Source organism: Coffea arabica, chromosome 7c, assembly GCF_036785885.1.
Source record: "Coffea arabica cultivar ET-39 chromosome 7c, Coffea Arabica ET-39 HiFi, whole genome shotgun sequence".
In the NCBI taxonomy this organism is placed as follows: Eukaryota; Viridiplantae; Streptophyta; class Magnoliopsida; order Gentianales; family Rubiaceae; genus Coffea; species Coffea arabica.
This window is the reverse complement of record NC_092322.1, coordinates 13,803,365-13,823,330: the sequence shown is the minus strand read 5'-3', so window position 1 is coordinate 13,823,330 and position 19,966 is coordinate 13,803,365. Positions and strand designations below refer to the sequence as shown.

The 19,966-nt window shown below is 35.8% G+C and overlaps 1 protein-coding gene and 1 long non-coding RNA gene across 3 annotated transcripts; one reads left to right on the top strand and one right to left on the bottom strand.

The window, feature by feature from the left end:
- On the top strand, positions 1-3,598 carry LOC113698198 (uncharacterized). Of its 2 annotated transcripts, none has more exons than XR_003450132.2 (3): positions 1-1,167; positions 1,994-2,280; positions 3,306-3,598. It is a non-coding gene; the product is annotated as an uncharacterized lncRNA (long non-coding RNA). The 2 variants fall into 2 exon arrangements; XR_003450133.2 differs by having other exon boundaries at positions 6-1,150.
- Positions 3,599-3,648: 50 nt separating this feature from the next.
- LOC113697786 (putative late blight resistance protein homolog R1A-3) lies at positions 3,649-8,808 on the bottom strand. The gene is made up of 2 exons (XM_027217366.2): positions 4,692-8,808; positions 3,649-4,607 (listed from the first exon to the last, which is right to left on the bottom strand). The coding sequence occupies exons 1-2, from the start codon at positions 8,620-8,622 to the stop codon at positions 4,537-4,539; spliced, it is 4,002 nt and encodes a 1,333-aa protein (XP_027073167.1). The 5' UTR covers positions 8,623-8,808; the 3' UTR covers positions 3,649-4,536.
- Positions 8,809-19,966: the final 11,158 nt, after the last annotated feature.

Sequence of the window (19,966 nt, the reverse complement as noted above, 5' to 3'; positions counted from 1 at the left end):
AATTCGCAATTTTTTTTAGCTTAGTGACGCATTAAGAACAAAATATCCACCACAACCTTTTTGGACCTCAGTAGCAGTTTTCGTTGTCTCTATTTTTAGTTTTTTGTTGGTAAATAGTTGGTAGTACCACCAATCTGGCTGCAGTTTTGCTTCGTTGAACAAGCAGTTCGAAATTTGAAGCATTTTCCATTGCAACATATTAGAAATCTGTAACTCGAAAAAAAATAATCTGTTGCAGTACTGCTGTTTTAATAATCCTAAATTGAACAAAAATGAAAGTTGACATCGGTTCTGGGAGGGGTAGTTAAGTCCCTGGGATGATTTCAAGAGTTGCCGGCTTTTGGAGTACAATCTAGGATTAGGGTTAATTAATTAACAAAAATCTATTACTGGAGTTGAAAAAAAAGAAAGTTGAATCAGAAGAAAATGGGCATCACAGACACTTTTAATGGTTGATGGCTGCCATTTCAAATTTCCTTCACTAAAAACAGGGATTTCCTTAAGAAGGTAATATGGATAAACAGGAGGAGTAAATAATAGATATGTAAATGAACAAGACACGGATAAAAAATCACGTTCACTATAAACAAAAATACAATTTGTCCATCATTGAGACATATTTAATACTATAAACAAAATCTAAAATTTTATCCTTCTTATCCTACTCAGATCTTCATCACGTATTGCAAGTTAATTACTGAGAGAAAAATATACCATCCAATTCAATTTGGTGCATGCTTTTTTCCTTTTGAGCAAATCAATGCAATCTAAAAATTTTTCACTTGATTCCAATAGTCATTTTCATTTGATTAAGAGCAAATGGAATTTGTATTGCTGCACTTTCGGAGTCTGAGCTACAAGCAACACTTGATCCCCTTCCAAATGTGATCGGCGAAGAGAGATCCCCTTCCAACACTTGATGAGCTGGAATGAAGAGACTATCTGTCAAGAACAAGATCAAACTGGAAGTTTAAATAGCTGATGAAGCTTCCGGTGAGTGAGAGATCCATCCAGTTGAAATATTCAATTCAAGAACCTTGCCAGCATCAGAAATTCAAGATCCGTTGCAGGCCAGTAATGCAAGAAGGCTATCAAGTCATCCATGCATCTCCAGCAGTCTGTGGTTTTATTTTGGATGTCCTCCTGTACGGTACGCTGCTGCATTAGGTACTTGAATTAATGAAAGGAACTAGTAGAAGAAAAAAGAAATAGAGAATTGTAAGTTACAAGCTTGCTTAAATAGGTTTAATAGCTCTATTCTGGTCACAGGTCATTGGAATTGTAAGTGTTAAGAGTACTTTGGCATGAGGCAATTGGTGCATGCATGACTACTTTTCTATTTCAGTTTTGTTGAATGTGCAAATGGCCTTTTCGAATTAGTTGTGACTTGTAAGTTAAGAAGCTAGATTCAAGTACAGAGTCCAGTTATTGCTTCACAGAAAAGCTATGTTCAGAGTATTACCTCACTAATTTTTACTTGCCATCTAAAGATTGTTTGCTTATTGTTAAGAATTCATCGTCTATTTTTCTACCATCAATGCTGTTAAAAGAATTTTGAGAGTGGGCGCTAGATTGTTGACTTCTTCAAGACTAATAGTTAAGCTGGTATCTGTTTGTCTATGTTAGGATTCTTTACTGCACTGTTTACTGATTTTGGGATTGGATAGGCTATTGAAATCTGTTGAGTAGTAGTTAGACTCATTATTTTTTGTCCATGATAGAATTTGTGCTGCATTCTCATCCTATGCTTACTTGTCCAATTAAGAGGAAAACGATGAAGAGGAATAGTCTAAATTGGCTCTTGAAATTGATTCATTATGTGTTCCTTTGGAATTCATTGTCTTTCTTTGTTAGGTTTATCTAGCAACCTCAGATTTTATGTGCAAGTTTTGCTCTCTCTTCATTTATTATATTCTGATATTACTGGTGAAGTTTTATTGTGTTGATGTTATCTTTTTTCTTATGGACTAACATTTTTCTTTTTATATTTTAGGAAGGTGAAACTATCTGAATTAATGTGAAGAACAAACCGTCTAGTGGAACAGGCATGCTTTCAGCTGCAGGATTGTTAAGTGTACATCCTGGAACTGTAAAGGCCAAAACTCTAAGCATAGCACCACCCCCAGTGGAGGAGTGAGGATTAAGTCTCCTTTCCCACCTCCTCCCAATGATTCTGCAGCTGCTAGGATGACTTTGGGAAGGCATAATACTGCTCTTAAGGGGCCCATGGAAGTTGCTAGACATTCTGCTGATCCACTGGCAGATCTGTCACAACTTGAGGTTCCCATTCTCCTGTCTGTTACGTTTTTGGAACTTTCTTTATCCTTCTATGCAATTTAAACAGCAGAAGTTTGTATACCAAGAGGCTTTGTTATTAGAGGTAGATAGAGCACTTAATTGTAGCAGACTACAATCAAGAAAATTGAGACCTGCCAACTTTCAGAAACTCCCATCAAGAAGGATCATTGATCATCATGTGATTGGAATAAAGGCCTCATCTGAGTCGATTTAAAGGAGGGGTTGGTAGTTTAAACTTGAGGCTTTAAAAAATTTCTGCTTTGTCCAGCTCTTGTATGAGGTGTTCAACCTTTTTATTTAACCTTCATTTAGGTCCATGAATTGGCTGGTCATATAAAACATCATTTCTAAATAATCTTAACTGGATAATTTCAGTTATCAAAAAGCATTTTGCCCACTGTTTGTTTTCTTGTAATATTCTCTGATCCGCAGTGTAGATATAGTACTTAGGTGTAGCTCTCCAAATTAAGAATTTTAGTGATACAACTGGTATTACCTGATCTTGTGGTTTTGGGGAAGTGGAGGTAAGGTAGGGTCATCCTTTTCAGGTGGTCATGTAAGTGACTTGTTTGCAAAATGTTCTGATAGGGAATATAATTCATATTTAGAAACATTTGGAAGCAAAATCTGCAGCAAAAATTTCTAGCAGCCTTTTGTAAATTACCTTTACTCCAGTGGCATTTAGAAAGACAAACTTATCTGGCTTGATAAAGATTCATAAATATAGGAATCATCAATATCTTGCTTGATAAATATGAATCTTTCTCACTGGTGCTACCTTTTTATGTCATGTATGTAGACATAAAATATTAGCTGCTGTTTGACCAAATGTCTTTTATCTGGAATTGTTTTGACTTTACATGGATGGTATTCTCTCTCCAACCTGTGTAAATAGGCTTGGTCGTTTTACATGGTTTATGTAGAGATACAATACTTGTATCTCGGAGTCAGCTTGTGGTTGACTTGTGATGAAATTTAATAGCGGTTTTGTTGTTGGCATTCTGCAGAAGAATCTTCATACAACCACTGGAACACGTTCTAATAAGTCCACTGCAGCTGGATGGGCTCTGCTTTTTTATCATGTTAGCATTTGACTGTTGGTGGTTCGGATCTTTGTCTCCTGTTGTATCTAACAGGATGAGAAATATTGAAAAGAAAATTCATAACTGAAAGAATTTCAATATGTGCTCCATCTTTGGAGGAATAATTATTCTCGAAATGTGTTGATATCATTCTTTTGACATACATGGGACTGCTAATCTCAAATTTATATACGTATAAAACACAAAATAATTCTTTTTCCTGGGTTTCTGCCCCCATGTTTGTTTTGTGATCAAGGGGTTGAATTGCTTTTATAGGGTTGCAGTTCTTTCCCAAAGAACATGCCATGCCTTTGGGGGCAGTGGGCAAGGCTTAGTATAGTTTTGTGTGGAAGCGCGTCATGGGACGGGTTGCAATTGTCATGCTAAACTGTAGTCGGGAGTATAATTTGACTTTGTATTATCATTTTCATGTAGGAAAGAAAGCTTGTATTGGCAGATGTAATGTCAAGAAAATACATCTGATCTTGCCTGTGCCAATTGATACTTTATTTTTTTGGCCACTTGATTTGTTTTGGTATATATACAGAGACTTGCAACCACTTTCCCTGCTTCAAAAATCCCATCGGTTGAGACACTACCGCTTCCTATGGTCAGTCATGTGTGCAAGCATAATTCTGAAGTTTTAGAGCGAAATCAAAACTATATGCTTTTTGTGTAGAAATCATACACTAACGTCAAACTTGGGAAAGGAAAAGTGTAGCACGGAAAAGCGTAATCTCCATCAATGGACAGGACAAACAAAATGTTACTGTATATGGCAATCAATTAAACAAATATGCATCCGCCAAAATATGTTTCCAGCAAAATTTTTTTCATCTATTACATTTTATACCACTTTACAAAAAAACTATCTAAAATGAATATTCTTAACAACTTTCTACTTCTTTTTACTCACCATGTTTTCCTGCATTATTATAAAAGAAAAATAAAACTACATGTTTTTTCCTCATTGAATTTATTAACTTCCTACTCATTCATAGCACAAACCACACACGTACATTTCAATATCTTTTCTTATGCAGCCACCTCACGTATTCATTTTTTTTTTATTAATAATGTCTTAATTTCATTCATTAAACAAAATAACAAATACAACCATACATTGCATGCAAATCACCTCATATTGGGCATCACTTTAATTTCTCACCGTGCTTGCGCACGGTATCATCTTGCTAGTCTCTATAAAACGAAGAGCACTTGTGTAGGCTGCAAAACATGAAGTGGGTGAAATTAATAGCATTGAACTGATTGAACATATACAAATAGAACATCAAAGAAAATATATCTAACCTGATAATCCGATCCTTATTTTGCTTCTGAGACGGGCCAACTCTTTCTGAGACCGAAACCGACCAGAGCGCCCATCTTTCATTAATTTTAGATCATTATTTCCCATATCCATCTGTTGGTGTTGAATTTGCTTCACAGAAGTCACAACAGACGCACGGCAGCCTCCGAGCTCAATCATGTCAAGAGTGAGGGCTTCCCCTAAACAAGAAGGGACCTCTTCCAGCGATTCACAAGAACTCAAAACCAGTTTCTCAAGACAGCAAAAATTATCAGAAGAGGCGGTCCACCATCGAAAGTCCAACTCTGACAATTCCAAGAATCGGAGGTTTTGGAACTCCCCTTCTTTCATCTCCCACTTTTCCCCCACAAAGGAATCACAGCATAATTTAAGGACTTCAAGGCTGGGCAGCTTTCCAATTGCTGAAATTTTACTCCATGGCTGACCATTATTTGAGAGAGTCAACTTTCTCAAATTCAATGGGAATTCAAACTCATATCCTTTAAAACTGCTCATCTTAAGTGATTCTAGTCGACTCAAGTGGTCCAGCACGAGAATACCAACGTGCACTCCGTCATGGACATCCACGCATTTTAGCCTGCGGATGCTCGGAATCTTTGTCAGTGTCTTTTGCAAGCTTTGAGGAGAGGAATCAATTGCAAGGGTTAAAGTGTCTAAATGTTTTAAATCCGGGGAGCCGGCAAGACTGTCAGCAGGAAAACGAAAACCACACCGGGAACTTTTAATGTATAGATTGTCGATGGGAAATTCGAAACCACTTCCATAAGATGATACGACAAGATGCCTCAATGTTTTAATGTTCCAGATAGTGTTTGGTAACAAAATGCACCTTTCATAGGTTTTTATGAAAAATGTTTCTAACCTTGAGAGGTTGGCGATTTCAGATGGGATACGATCCTTATCATGCCAGCTAATGCTCAAGTACCTCAAGTGAACAAAGAATACTTCTACTTTCTCTGAAAAATATCTACCAAAAGCCAAATTGTAACCCAAATCCAACACTCTAATAAGTTTAGATGATAGAAGTTTGAACCAAATTTCACCCTGTTCCGCTTTAGATTCATAATCATCATCAAAGAAGAGCAAGGAACGCAAATTGGGGAAAAATAGCATTGACTTTTTGAGTCCCTGACTCGTAGTAGGGTAAATAGCTAGTCGGTGGGGGTTACACTGTCCAATAAAAGTAAGATGATCATCCCCATGTGAAATTTGTAGAAAACTTTCTTCTCTTGCTTTTGCCACACAAAACTCACGTACCAAATCATGAACTCGGCAAGCTTTGATCCCACCTAAAGATCTTTGCTGGGTAGCCATAACTAAACTTCTCCCAATCAAATCCATCAAATAGCCATCTGCCACATCCTCTAAACTCTTTCCTTCAGTTTTTTGCACGAATCCTTCAGCCATCCAAAGCCATAACAACTTTCTGACAGGAATGTCTTTATCTTCTTGAGATGCACCAAAATAAAGAAGGCATGGCTTCAAATAATCTGGTAAATAATTGTAACTGTGCTCAATTGTCTTCATGCAGTGCTCATCGTCAGCAAAAATGCTAGACCTTAGACGTCTTGCAACTTCTTCCCAGCAATCTTGCTCAGTAGTAGCGAGAATTCCAGCAACGAGGACAATGGTGAGAGGTAGGCCCTTGCAGTCTTTTGCTACGTGCTGTACAACTTCCCTTAATGCTGGAGGACAATCTTCTTTGGCAAATAGCTTCTTCTGCAGCAATTCAAAACTCTCCTTATCGGTAAGTGGGCGAAGATGGTGGGGCTGGCTATCAGGTTTAATTTGCAATGATAAATTCTGAAATCTGCTGGTTAAGAGTATCCTGCTGCCATTGCAGTCATCTGGCCATGAGTGTTTCAACAAATTCCACCCATCAATGTCCCAAACATCATCCAAAACAATGACATACCTCTTTCCTTTCAAACGTTGGTACAACATTTGAGCCAAATCATCTTCATTCTTCTTATGGCATTGGTCAGAGCAGTTAGAATCAATAACACTCAAAATCTGAAGTAACAAATTGTGCTTGCTATATACTTGAGAAACAGTACACCAAACACAAATATGGAAGTGGAACTTTATTGAAGGATGACCGAAGACATTATTGGCTAAAGTTGTCTTACCAAGCCCAGGCATACCCACGATGGCAACAACATCGAACCAGCTTGATCCTCTCGTAAGTCTATCAATTATACTTTCTACCTCATCATTGAGACCTACCAGAGCTTCATTAAATGATGGAGCAGTAACTTGTGATGGCATGTGAACGGTAGTCTTGGTTAGCCTCTGAGTTTCACCATCATATCTTATGCTATCATAGATCTCTTCAGCCTCTATCTTCATAAGCTTGATATCTCTAGCAACAGCATCCGGACAATGTTCATGTTGATCACTAACCAATGCAGAGTCAACTTGTAGTTCTACACTGTAAGCAACCTTCATGACACGACTCCAAAGAGCTTGGAGTTTTTCATTCCGTTTGCGCTGCTCCACAACATTTCCTAGAAAAGATCTTAAGAATACAAGATCTTCTAGGATTGTGCGTATTTGATCGTTTGGGAAAGCAATTGAAGCAGCTGTAGAGCTTGCTAGTTCCTTGAGAGTTTCTAGAAGAGAATCAAGAGAGCCGAGCTCATTAGTCCTAGGGAAAGTAAGTGATGATGATGATGATGGTACTGAATAAATGTGTCCAACTTCAGCAATGATCAACTTGAGCACTTCGAGCAAATGAGAAAGTGCCAGATCTGTTTCCATGTGCAACCCTTCTTTCATTTCGTTCACAGAAAGGGAGAAAATCACAATACCTGCATCAGAGACCACAACTCCAATTAGATCCTTCATTTCATCATTTAGCTCATCGAACTTCTCCTGCTGCCCGCTAAGAAAGATAACCAGGAATCTTAGTCCCTGGTGGAGTTTTAACATTTGATCCTTCACTGGAACTAGGAAACTTGTATAAGATTCTAATAGCTCCATAAGACTCTGCAGGAGATTATCAATAAATTCAGTCACAAGATGCTTATTCTCCTTCATAGTGAAAGTGTAGGACGATCTTGATAACTTGGAAGCTGCCAAGACATTGATATACATTTCTCGGACCTGGGGGTCAATGGGATCAATCTTCTTGTGTATCAGTTCGAAAATTTCAGGTTTCATCTCATTGTGAACTTGTTCATTATTTATCTGAAACCAGTATCTACACATCAGGCTTGCAGCATTGACAGCCGCAACTTCGACGTGGACCAACAGATCTTTTGATTGCTGAACCTCACAACCTTGAAGTGTGGCAAAACCAATGAAACTCTTCAAGAACATTAGCTTCTTTTCAAGAATTTTCAGTACAATTCTCTGAGCTTCGTCAACTTCATCTTCTACGCGGCAAAGATACCTCAGATTCTCTGAAATGGAATCAATGAAATCCACAACTAGTTGTGAATCTCCCAGTGAGTAGTAGAGCAACAAACTGGTGATGTTGAATTCCTCAATATCTATTTCAGGAAAACACCTCATATTTTCCGCAAGTTTAGCGAGCTCACAATCGATGACACTAAGATCTGAAGCACCAGATTGATTGTATCTAACAATAGCAGAGTGAAGTCCCTGCGGTATCACCATAACTAGATCTTGAATCATGTATGAAATACTGCTAAGTCTCAAACTGTCAGACTTAGCATCACCCCTGTTCTCCTTATCATATCCCAAACACGTTCCCTGGTTACTCCTCCTCCTACACTTTCTAATATACATATCAAAGGTTTTCAATAGACGTATCCCCACCTTCAGCTTCAGGATCTGAGGATGCAACAGCCAGCTCACCTCTCTCCAAAAATTCTCTTCAAGCCAGCCCAGATAATCTAAAGCATAGTCGAAGCAACTAGTGCTACTGCTGGAGGAGATGTTCATCATGGTAATCTGCTTTTCACTCTGATGTTTGATTTCTGTCTGTTGTAGCTATTGATATTCAAGATCTGCAACTTTCTTATGATCTAACAACAAGAAGAACAGCAGTCACACATTGCCATCAAGGATCAAGTTTTTTTATTATTATTATTATTTTTTCAATATATCTGTCTGCGTGTGGTAGGTCTGGTTGCTGTACATCGCAAGACTTTTCCTTCTTCCCGGTGAAACAGAAACTTTGTCAAGGGAAGATGGTACCAACAGGCATATGCTCCCACCATACCAATGAGCTTCTGCCATGTGAGTATGGCGGGCCCAAAGAACCAAAGTGGAGACGGGTTGTCTTGTCCCATGGAGGTATCACTCAATTATTGCTCACTTTAATTAGTGACAAGCATGCGAATTTTTAGGAATATTGTCAAAATTGAAAATGGTCAGAAAATTGGTGTTCTGTTGGGATGAGATTCTGAATAAGGTGTCGTCACAATTGAGACACGAGGCTGCTGACAAAAATACTTTTAATCTTCATTTATTTTGGTTTAGTTTAATTTTTTTTTTCTTTTAAAAGCCTTCGACGCTCAACTCATGAGTGGCGAAGACTTTTGGCCTTCACAGTACTTTATTGCCTATTTAATATTAAATATTTAATAACTTATTTAATGTTTAATAAAAGGCATCTTTTATTATTTGACATTTAATATTTAATAACTTATTTAATATTTAATAAAAGGCAACGTGACAAGTTTTTTTCTTCCGTAAAACATATAATCTTAATTAGGCGTGATTAGAATTTTACGTTTTACAATTCTGTCATCAAACTCTCTAAAAATCCAATTCTACATAGAAGAACCAAACATATAGACGTGAGGTTTCATTTTCCAAGGGAGCTCACAAGGGATGGAATAATTGATTTTCTTTACTGCAAAAGTGAAGATCAGATTGCTGACATAGTGACCAAACCATTGAAATTATCCACATTTCAGAAATTAAGGAAGCTACTTGGAGTCTGTGCAGTTTATAAGTTCTATTAACCTGAATGTTTGAAAAACTTTCAATTTAAGGGAGGGATTGTTAAAAATATTTACCGTTATTAATTAATCATATTTGTTTATGTTATCTAATTAGTAGAGTTAGTGGAGTTGCTAGTGGAGTGAGTGGAGTTATTGGGATAGTTAGTGGGGTAGTTAGTAGAGTTGGTTTAAACTTTATAAATAGAGTAATTTCATGTTATGAGTAGTGTGAGTTTTACAAAAAAAAAAAAAAATAAACATTTGTCCTTTGCTTCTCTAATTATTTGCCTCAACAATTGTATCAAGATGGTGGGGGGCATGGGAGTGATAATATCACAAAATTGTTCCTTCTTTCACTTGAAACTTTATCAAGGGAAGATGCTGCTGGTGACCCCAGTACAATACTACTGAGCCTCTGCCATGTAAATTTGGAGGGCCTAAGGATCAAAACTGGGTAGAAGACTGAGGTTTGCTCTTAAACTTTTCCTTTTGCATACTTGTGTAATTACAGGTCGCTCTATTGTGGAGCAAGCATGCTATGCTGTATCAGAAGGCTTGGATTTGTTTCTTTGATAATGAATCTCAGAAGCATAATCATATGTTGTTGCAATTTTCACGAAAACTTGTTGGGTCACTATGTGAGTATATGATGCGTATTGAGTAAATCAATCCCAGAAATTCTAATGAAGAAATAATTGAAAACCAAAGATGCATTCAACTGAGGGCATGATGGCTTTGTAATTTGCGGTGATGAAAACCAAAGTTTCTTTTTTTGTTCAACGAGAATTAAGAAAATTGAGTTTTGATCACAAGATGATCTTTTACTTGCACACTCACTAGTTACTGCTAACCCTTCTACAACTGGAATTGATTTGATGTTGATGGCATTTATAATGTTTTTTGTGGGAATGGAAAAATGGAGTCTCTATCGAAGTAATTGAAGATGGCTATTAAAAAAAAAAACATTTTATGTGGGGATTAGTAAAGAAATGTCCAAAATTATGAGCTGCATGTCACGAATGCAGAAACTAACCAATAAATGTAAATGTTACAGCAACAATTTATTTGTCTTTGGCATGTAGCATTAAGTTATAAGTACCATTGCTTATTGCTACAACTGTGATAGCAGCAAATTACTTTGATTTAAATTTCAGACCAAAAAAAAAAAAAGGAAAAGGTACAAAAAAGAGTCACGGGTTAAACCTTCAAAGAATTATTTTGTTGGCGAATGGATAGACAAGAATAAAAATAAATATTTTTTTACTAGAAAAGAACATATTGAAGTTTTTTTTTTTTTTCCCTTAAGAAGTTCCTTATAAAAGACAAAATTTCTTAGAAAAGAAATTGAGCATTCTCTTTTCTAGTAAAAAGGTTTTCTCATTCATATTTCTTTTTCTAGTAAAATATGTTCTGTTTTCTAATAGGAGGTACTTTTCATCTATTTTTTCATTTAAAATAAAATCATAAAGAGTTACGTGAAGATTTTGAAATGTTAAACAAATCAAGTGATAATACGAGAAACCACAGGCGTTTCTTGTAATTTACCACATTTCAATTCTGGACCTCACTTGTAATAGCAATTCGCAATGATTTTGTTCTATTCTGTCTCTTCCCTGGTTCTTGATAATTCACATTTTCCACTAGCTGGCAGCTGATCTACACGCTAGAAATAAGGAAATTCTTCTTTACCCTCTTATCAGCGACATGCATACACTTTTTGGTCTTGGATAAATTGGAAAACTTATGTGACAAGCGCAATAGATTTGGTTCTTGGATAATTCACCATAGCTGCTTAAATAACAAAGCAGAAATTATTTGGAACTTTATTTTGAAATACGTGAAATTTGAACCTGTGACACAAAATTATGCTTCAAAAACAAAATGACCGCCAACATCATCATCGTCATCACGCATTCACAAAAGTTACACAATGCTAAAAATCTTGGTTTTGGATCATAATTTTGACCTCTACTTGTTCAAGATGCAACTTTACAAATCAAAGGGTAAGTCAAGACTGCATATCTAAGTTACAATGAAGAACATATTAACCGTCTAAAGAGCTACATTCTTGTGGAGGTACATCCATTTATCAAGTTTCATTTTCTCCACCTCCAGCAACTTTGAGCAGCTTTTCACTGAATCAATTAGATATGGCTAATCAATTATCCATGAAATGCTTCAAAGAATGTCTCTCCGTCGCTGTCACTAGTCGTGGCGGCAGCATACAGTGTGAAAATTGACATAACAGATGTAGGTAGTAAAACAACGAATTCAAATTTTGCACAGTTATCAATCATTCAACGCTGATAATGTATACATTGTCAGTATAGAAAAGATTAATCCAAACAATAAATATAGTTATTAGTAAAATAATATATAAAAACACAACAAATTTTTGAACACAACAATTTATTATTATTATTATTATTATTTTTGTCAATTATCACTTTCTACACTACTTTTACTCCTAATCATACACTATCCTATATAACGGAGAGTTGGATCAGCGGAAATCGATGGAGACTGATCTACCATTGGACCAAATAAGTGCGCTACACATTCGATTGGATTTGAAGAAGTCACATATTAGTCGCAATCTAGTTTGGAGTCAGGATTTTGCAGTCAGAAACTTCCTTGCTATGTTGGCTCCCCTAAAGGCTCGTTGAATTGTATTATAGTGCTTTAGCAAAGATAATGTAAGTGGACTTGTTTGGATTAGGGGGCAGCAACTTCTTTTCCTATGTTGCTTGTAAAGTGCCTTTTGTTAAAAAAAAAAAAAAAAAAAAGCTTCTTAGAGATACGCTGTGCAATTCTTCGATTCATAGCAGCATTTGCCTTACTTGTAAACGAGGCTCCACTAAATTTGGACCTTCTAGTAGACAGTAAAAGAATAGTAATTCCGATTCAAAATTGGCCAGTTTTTTGAGTAACCAAAAGTCTGGGCATGTGTTTTCTAGTTTGAAACAAAATTGTGTCATTTTCCTAAAGAACAAATAAAATTTCTTGCACTACTCCTCACACCTTTCCCATCCTCAACTGTCAGAAGACTCTAAAAAGCCCTTTTCTGACTACTGGATCGATCTTGAATGAATGGAACGCATTGAGTGTTATCAAACTAAAATTCAGTTTGTGCTATTTAATAGTACTGGCCAACAATTAGTTTGATTGTCCAACTGTAGCATCACAGGTCCTATCATTTTGAAAATGTCTAAAAGATAAGGGGTAAATATACCTACGATTTGGTTAGGGAAATAGAATAAAAGTTGGTTTATGAGGATTGATGGTTGACAATTTTTTTTTATAATTCATGAAAATAAATCATTTATCATTTGGAGGAGGAATATATAGTAGTATTTCATTGCTATGAGTATGGATTATTGAAGTGCCTGTAATTTTTCTTTTTCTTTATCTTCATTATGTGATGTTGGATTGGTTCAAACTTAAGATTCATCAGTTGAAGCAGTCTAATACAATCCAAGTCAAATACATTGTCAAAGTCGTTTGTAAATTAGGGTTCATGACTACCTCCATGAGCTGATGACATTCATTTATACACCATTGGGACTGACTAATAAATATTAGATAAATGCAAAATTGCAAATTAAGAGATCAAAACAAGTATGCGTTACGTTGGATCTTGATGTGGCTTATTAATTGTAAGCTGGAATATCATCTAAGTGCTTTTTATTTTAGCATCTTATCTTGATGGATTTGCTATATATATAATCTATTTATTTTCACAATAATAAGTCTCTATAGATCTAAAAAACAGATATAATTACACTTTAAAGCTCTAAAAAGTATTTATTTCAATAGTGGAATTTGTCCTCTAATTTGTCATTATTTTTTTTAATAGAGGGATTTGTCCTCTAATTCGGTGTTGCTCTAATTTTTGTGATAAAACACGCTTTGAGAAGAAATAGAAAAAGACCCATGAAAAGTATATATGTCCTACATAACGAACAATTTTCTCTTTTTAGTGAGTCCTACATAATTGGATCTCTTTGCTCAGTTCATTGAGGTATAATTTGGATAATGCTAAACAAGTTGTCATTGATCAATAAATATATTATAAATAATTTAGGATAAGAAATCACAATAGTTTGATGAAAGGCCAAAGGAAATTTCCTATCACAGTATCACTCAATCCACAATTTAAAAACAAAAACGGCAAATCCAAAAACAAACATCCCAAATTCATTCGGGGCAGATCTCTTCAAAAACTGGCAGTCGTCTTTTGCTAGGGTCTCTAGGACCATAAAGAATTCTATCAATAAACGCATCCAGGAACTTCACCGCCTTCACTTTCTCCGAGTCCTTCCCTGATTTTCTACAATTTCCGGTCGCATCCACAATACCATCCATTAGGGGAGACCAAATTTCGTTATCGCTCGATTCTTGAGACTCATGAATCTCCCCCTTTTTTATCACGACAGTATCATCGTTCGATTTCTTGGTTATCAGAGTTGGTTGATCCGACCAAATTTTATTATCATCTGATTCTTGAAACTCATGAATCTCCCTCTTTTTTATCACGGTAGTATCATTGTTCAGCTTCATTACACTTGTGATTGAAGAATTGTTGTTGGCTGCAGTGTCAAAATTGTCACTCATGAAGACCTGCATTGGTACAAAAAGAATTGTTGATCTTTGATCATTGCCATCACAATAGGTGGCGTCTTCTGCGCCAACTTCTGCTAGATTGCTTTTGGCTATAGTTATCACGACAGTATCATCGTTCGATTTCTTGGTTATCAGAGTTGGTTGATCCGACCAAATTTTATTGTCGCCCGATTCTTGAAACTCATGAATCTCCCCCTTTTTTATCACGGTAGTATCATTGTTCAGCTTCATTACACTTGTGATTGAAGAATTGTTGTTGGCTGCAGTGTCAAAACTGTCACTCATGAAGACCTGCATTGGTACATAAAGAATTGTTGATCTTTGATCATTGCCATCACAATAGGTGGCGTCTTCTGCGCCAACTTCTGATAGATTGCTTTTGGCTATAGGCAAAGGAGACTTCGGTGATCTAAACATCTTGCTGTTTATATAAAACCTGTCCATTGAAAAGCGAACAATTTTAGTCACTCTTCGTTCTATAATGGTAAGAATTAAACACAACAATGTCAACAACCAACACTAGCTAGCACCAGGGATGAATGAAGGCATCCCAGACACTGAAATCCAGTAATAATCATGCCCAAGCTAAATCAATTTCCTATGCATCAGTTGCTTGTGAAGTTAACATTAGAACTTTAGACTTGACTTAAGATTGAAGGGTTTGAATTTAGCCACTCTTCAAGAATACTTCTAACATCGCAGAATAAACAGTACTGGAAACAAATCATGAAAAGGTTTCATAAGACTAGATTTTTTTAAGTCAAATCTTTTCAGGAATTCCATAATATGCATACCCTAAAGAAAAAAAAAATCCCATATTCGAGAATAGCTAGTGATCAATCAAGAAATCTACATCCAAACAGCAGGGAATTTAATTTAGTATAGTTGATAGTATTAATTCTACTAGATATCTGCAATTCATCACATGCAAAAACAAATATATTTAATTGGCAAATTCAAATTAAAAAGATCATACTGTCGTATTATATGACCGTGGTAAGATCAAACTTTCAACTCAAGCAACTCCAAATTGTTATGTATAGCCACTTCATATGTTTGATATTTGTTTTTGTTTTTTTCTTCCTATAAATCTGGTTTTCTAACCTGCCAATATCTTTGTAACAAAGGTAATTATTTTCTCAAAAACAGATAGAGAAGCGTCTAAACACAGTCTCTATGTATAATGGCTACCATGCAAAAATCATCACCATTATCCTTATATCAACAAGATTTATCAGTAGCATATCAAAACGCTTACAGTCATATAAACATATGCTTACGGGGAATAAATCCACCCCAAATCATATAATTTACGAATACACAAATAAAAACAAACTTAAAAAATTAGAGATATTCGGTTCTAATTTCACTTCCCCTCTCTATTTCTTAAATCCCACCCCTCCCCTATTGAAAAAAAAAAAAAGCGAAACCAATTATACATAAATGCGAAACCAACATTAAAAAACGCAAGACCAAAAATTTAAAAAAAAAACGCAAAGCCAGAAATAAACACAAGTACCGTGGACAAGAGACGGCAGACAACTTCTTAGAGAGAGGCAGAAGACTCTTCCTTTTTTGATTTCAGTAAGTTTTAAACTAAATATAGGGATCACTGCTACTTATATAGAAGTGAATAAGCAATTAAGGACAACAAAAGTAGGAAAGTAAAAGAGTTGACGTCCAATACCAACTCTAATTTGGAGAAACTTCCCAATTCAATTTGGACTCCGATCAAGAATCCTAATTAATTAAGACACCGCCTAAACATCACTTATGTACCTAAATCAACTCGTAAAACATTAACACATGTAATTTTTTTAAATAAAAAAACTCATACTTTCATACCATATTATTGCATAAAACAGATACAAAAAACGTGAAAAAATTGTAGATATATCAACAATGAGAGATAACAAAAATTACGCTTTTGAAGGAATGTTTTTACAGCATAGACAAATATACCTCAGAGAGTGGTGCAATCAAAATCTCAGGAATCAATTTAACTAAGCTTAGATCCAATCAGGACAGCACATCTAACAGGCAAAATTATGTGCTGCAGCCACATTTTTGTTATTCTTGTAAATGAACGAAATGAACAACTGGAGAACTCCCTATACCAATTTAGCAAGCAAATTGAATATGACCACTTCCACTCCAGGCCGGATTAAAACACACAAACCTCTACCCCTACTCGACATTAGCAATGAGGCAATTTTCTTGTAGAACAATGATAGGAAAATTTAGACTTCAACTAATTGCAGGACAGGCTTGCTGTTCTCTGAGGTTGAAGTTGCACGGGCAGTTCATCCTGACTGTTATTGTAGTAACTGCAAGAAGACTTAAGAAAGGAAAGAAAACCAGGAAAAGGAATGAAGGCGGACAATATAAATCCAATAACATATTCAAAAGCCATAAATTTTTTTGTTACTATAAGGACTTTACAATCAAGTGACCCTAAATTAGTGATTTTGCCTCAGAGACAATTTGCCTTCCCTCCCTATCTTTGCACATACAGCTTCTCTAAAGCTAAATTCTGGTTTAGAAACTCGTAACTTTGTTAGAAAACAACTGAGACTCTAATACTTAGGATTTTGCTTTTTCTTTCTTTTATACTTGGGATTAATTGCCGGAGTTTAAGAAACTCCCTGTTTTATTTATTTCTTTATGTTTAGAAACCAAGAACTTGTTCGAGCTAAATACCAAGTTCAGTTCGTAAAAACTTCTGTTAGAAGAGGCAGAGTCCGAAGACTTCTGAGTTTTGAGAATCAGCCGAGTAAAAGAAAAGAAGGTGAAGACATTCCAGACTCGGCAGACAGACCCAAAATATGTATCTATATATATATGTGTGTGTGTGTGTGTGTGTGTCCAAAGAGAAAATAAAGGTAAGGATACCTCTTTCTTTTCTGAATTTTTCTTCTTGGCCACAATTCAAGCTTTCTTTTTTTTTTTTTTTTGGTAATCAAGGAGAGCTACGCAGCTCAATACATAGATACTAAGCGCGGGGTGGTTCCTGATGCATAGTTACTCCCGCAATATCCCAGTTCATCCAACTCCGAACTACATTCGGTGAGCTCTGTAAACGGTACAACCCTGGCTCTTTTTTGAGGCTATCCTTAGCTAAACAATCTGCACTATTATTTCCTTCTCGTCAAATATGTGATATCCTTACCTCCCAGTCCTTGTGTCTCCACTGGTCAATTTTTTTTAGTAGATTAGAGTAAGGGCTCGAGTGAGGTGGCTTGTCTAGAAGCAAAATCGCAGCTTTTGAGTCTGTTTCAACAATCACTCTCTTGTTGAACTCGTTTCTCATATGCTGAACTCGTTTCTCATAATCCCTCCAGCTCCCGCCACTTCTGGATTGCCTGCTGAAACCAATGTTTTCAGAACCAGACTGGATCGACCGGTTTGACCGGTTAGACCGTGAACCGGACATATCACCCGTCCGGTCCAATATTAAACTCGGAAGTTAATGAAAAATCGCTAGAAATCGGTCGAATCGTATGAACCGTTAAAAATCGCACGAACCGTAACCCGGCGATTTTCTAATTTTCAAACAAAATATCAAGAATGTAGCTGCGAAAGTTCGAACCTCGGTCTCTATGTTCCCATAAGGCACTCTTCACCGCTAGACCACAGCTTATTTTGTTGAGAGTTCTACTTAACTTGACTAAAATATAGATTAATAAAATCAAATCCTAACATTAAAAAAAGAAACAGCCGACGCACTTTTCTTTCAACTTTCAATCTATCACTTTCTCGGCTTCAGGCGGCCAATGGCTCCAGTTATCCTCTTGAATTATTTTTTCAATTTTTTCTTCTTCACCCTTTCAAACCCAAATATCCACAACAAAATTTTCTCAAGCCTTCACCTTTATCACAATCATCTTTTGCAGATTGTAGACAAGTTGGAAATTTGAACTTTCACAAGATATTTGAGACTCGAGAGCTTTTCCTGTTTTCCATCATCTTAGTAAGTTTAATTTTTCCTTTTTCAAGGTTTTTGTTTTCTATATTATTATCTTTAGCCGATTTTTTTTGCATTTTCTTCTTTTTTTCCCCAATTTTCATCTGTTTCCCCTAATTTTTGTTTTATTTTTATTTGATTAATTAAGGATGAAATTATGAATCATTAATTAATTTGCAATCATATTTGGAGAAGCTATTTTTTTGGATGAAGTATCAAATTAAAGAAATTAGACATGGATGATGTATCAAATTAATAAATTTTGTATCAATGATTGTTCTGTTTTTTCTATGTTATTTATTGTGTTTTTATTGCTTTTTCTATGCTGAAGTAATTAGTCTACTGAATGCTCATTCATCTTGAATTTTATAGGTTTCACTAAAGCAACAAAATTAAAGACATGTTAAAGTTGATTTGTGAAAGTTGTCAAACAAAAGCTTTAAAAAAAAAAAGTGCCAAATTGGACCACATGTTTGTATGTCTTGGTAAATTCCTAAATGGTAACCTCAGGACCACATGTTTAGTAGCAATTAATTTTTTATGTGTTTAGTTGTATCTTTTTTTTTTAAAATTTTTTGATTTTTTTTTTTAGTTTGAGCAATTAGATTTATATTTTTATAATAAAATTTTAATTTTTTCAGGTTAAGTTGATGAAATTGTGAAGGTGGTGTTGCTGCTTATCATGCCATTGATGGAAGTTTGTTATTCAAATGGTTTGTCTTGAATATGAGTTAAACTCTTTTATGAACTTTTTTAAGAATTGTAAAAGAATTTCAATATTTATTTTTGTGTTTTTATTTGTGATAGTTGGTGAACATGTGGATTATATCTATTCATGTTTGTAATGAATTTATGAAAACTTGTGGTGAATTATGATATTTTAATTATGTTTATTATTCCAGGTTTTATGTATAACTTTTAGGAAATTTGTTATTATCTCAACTTAAATTTAGTTATGTTGGTGAATTAATTTTAAAAACTTAAGTTATCACTAACCATGTTAAATTGTACATTAGGTGTCAAGTTCAAGTGTAGAATGAAACCTGTGAAATACTTAACACTCAAGTTGGGAAAAAAAAAAAAACCGGTGAACCGGCCAGTCGGACCGGTTAGACCGCGAACCGGACCCTTTCCGGTTCGCTGATCGGTCCGAGTTTAAAAACATTGGCTGAAACCCCATCTATATTTACTTTGGTCCAACCCGTCGGTGGCTTCTCCCAATGAATGAAGTGCCAATCTTTCCTGTGTGTATCCGTTTCGTTTAATATTGTTGTCTGTGCCTGTCTCGCACGAGCCATAATCTGATTAGTTGAAACCTGCAACCTTGACTCCTCTCCTATTATGTTAAACTCATTCCTCATCCTCCAAACTGAGTACACCATTTCTTGAAAAATGAATTGCCAGCATATATCGTCATGGGCTCCTACCTTAACCATTCTCAGGTTCCAGTCCAACCATTCCCTATAATCCATGATCATAAACTCTGCCCATCTGTTTGGGTGAACCAGACGCTCCCAATTCCTTTGTACTCTAGAGCAATCCCTTAGAGCATGCAATATCGATTCTCTCGCGCATTTGCAGACAGGGCATTTGCCAGTGATATGCAGGTGGTGTCTTTTGTATTTTTCGGCATTGGTGATCAACCTTCCATGTCGAATTAACCATAACAAAAACTGCCATCTACCGGGTCCTTTCTGTTGCCAAATTTTATCCCAACCACGCTTCATACTTTCCCCCTCCCCAAGCGAATCTG

Bases quoted from the DNA above. Each gene is read 5' to 3' on its own strand.
- LOC113697786 (XM_027217366.2), bottom strand. From the start codon at position 8,622: ATGATGAACATCTCCTCCAGCAGTAGCACTAGTTGCTTCGACTATGCT. The intron at 4,608-4,691 runs GTTAGATATATT...CATGTTTTGCAG, and splicing joins AATAAGGATCGGATTATCAG to CCTACACAAGTGCTCTTCGT.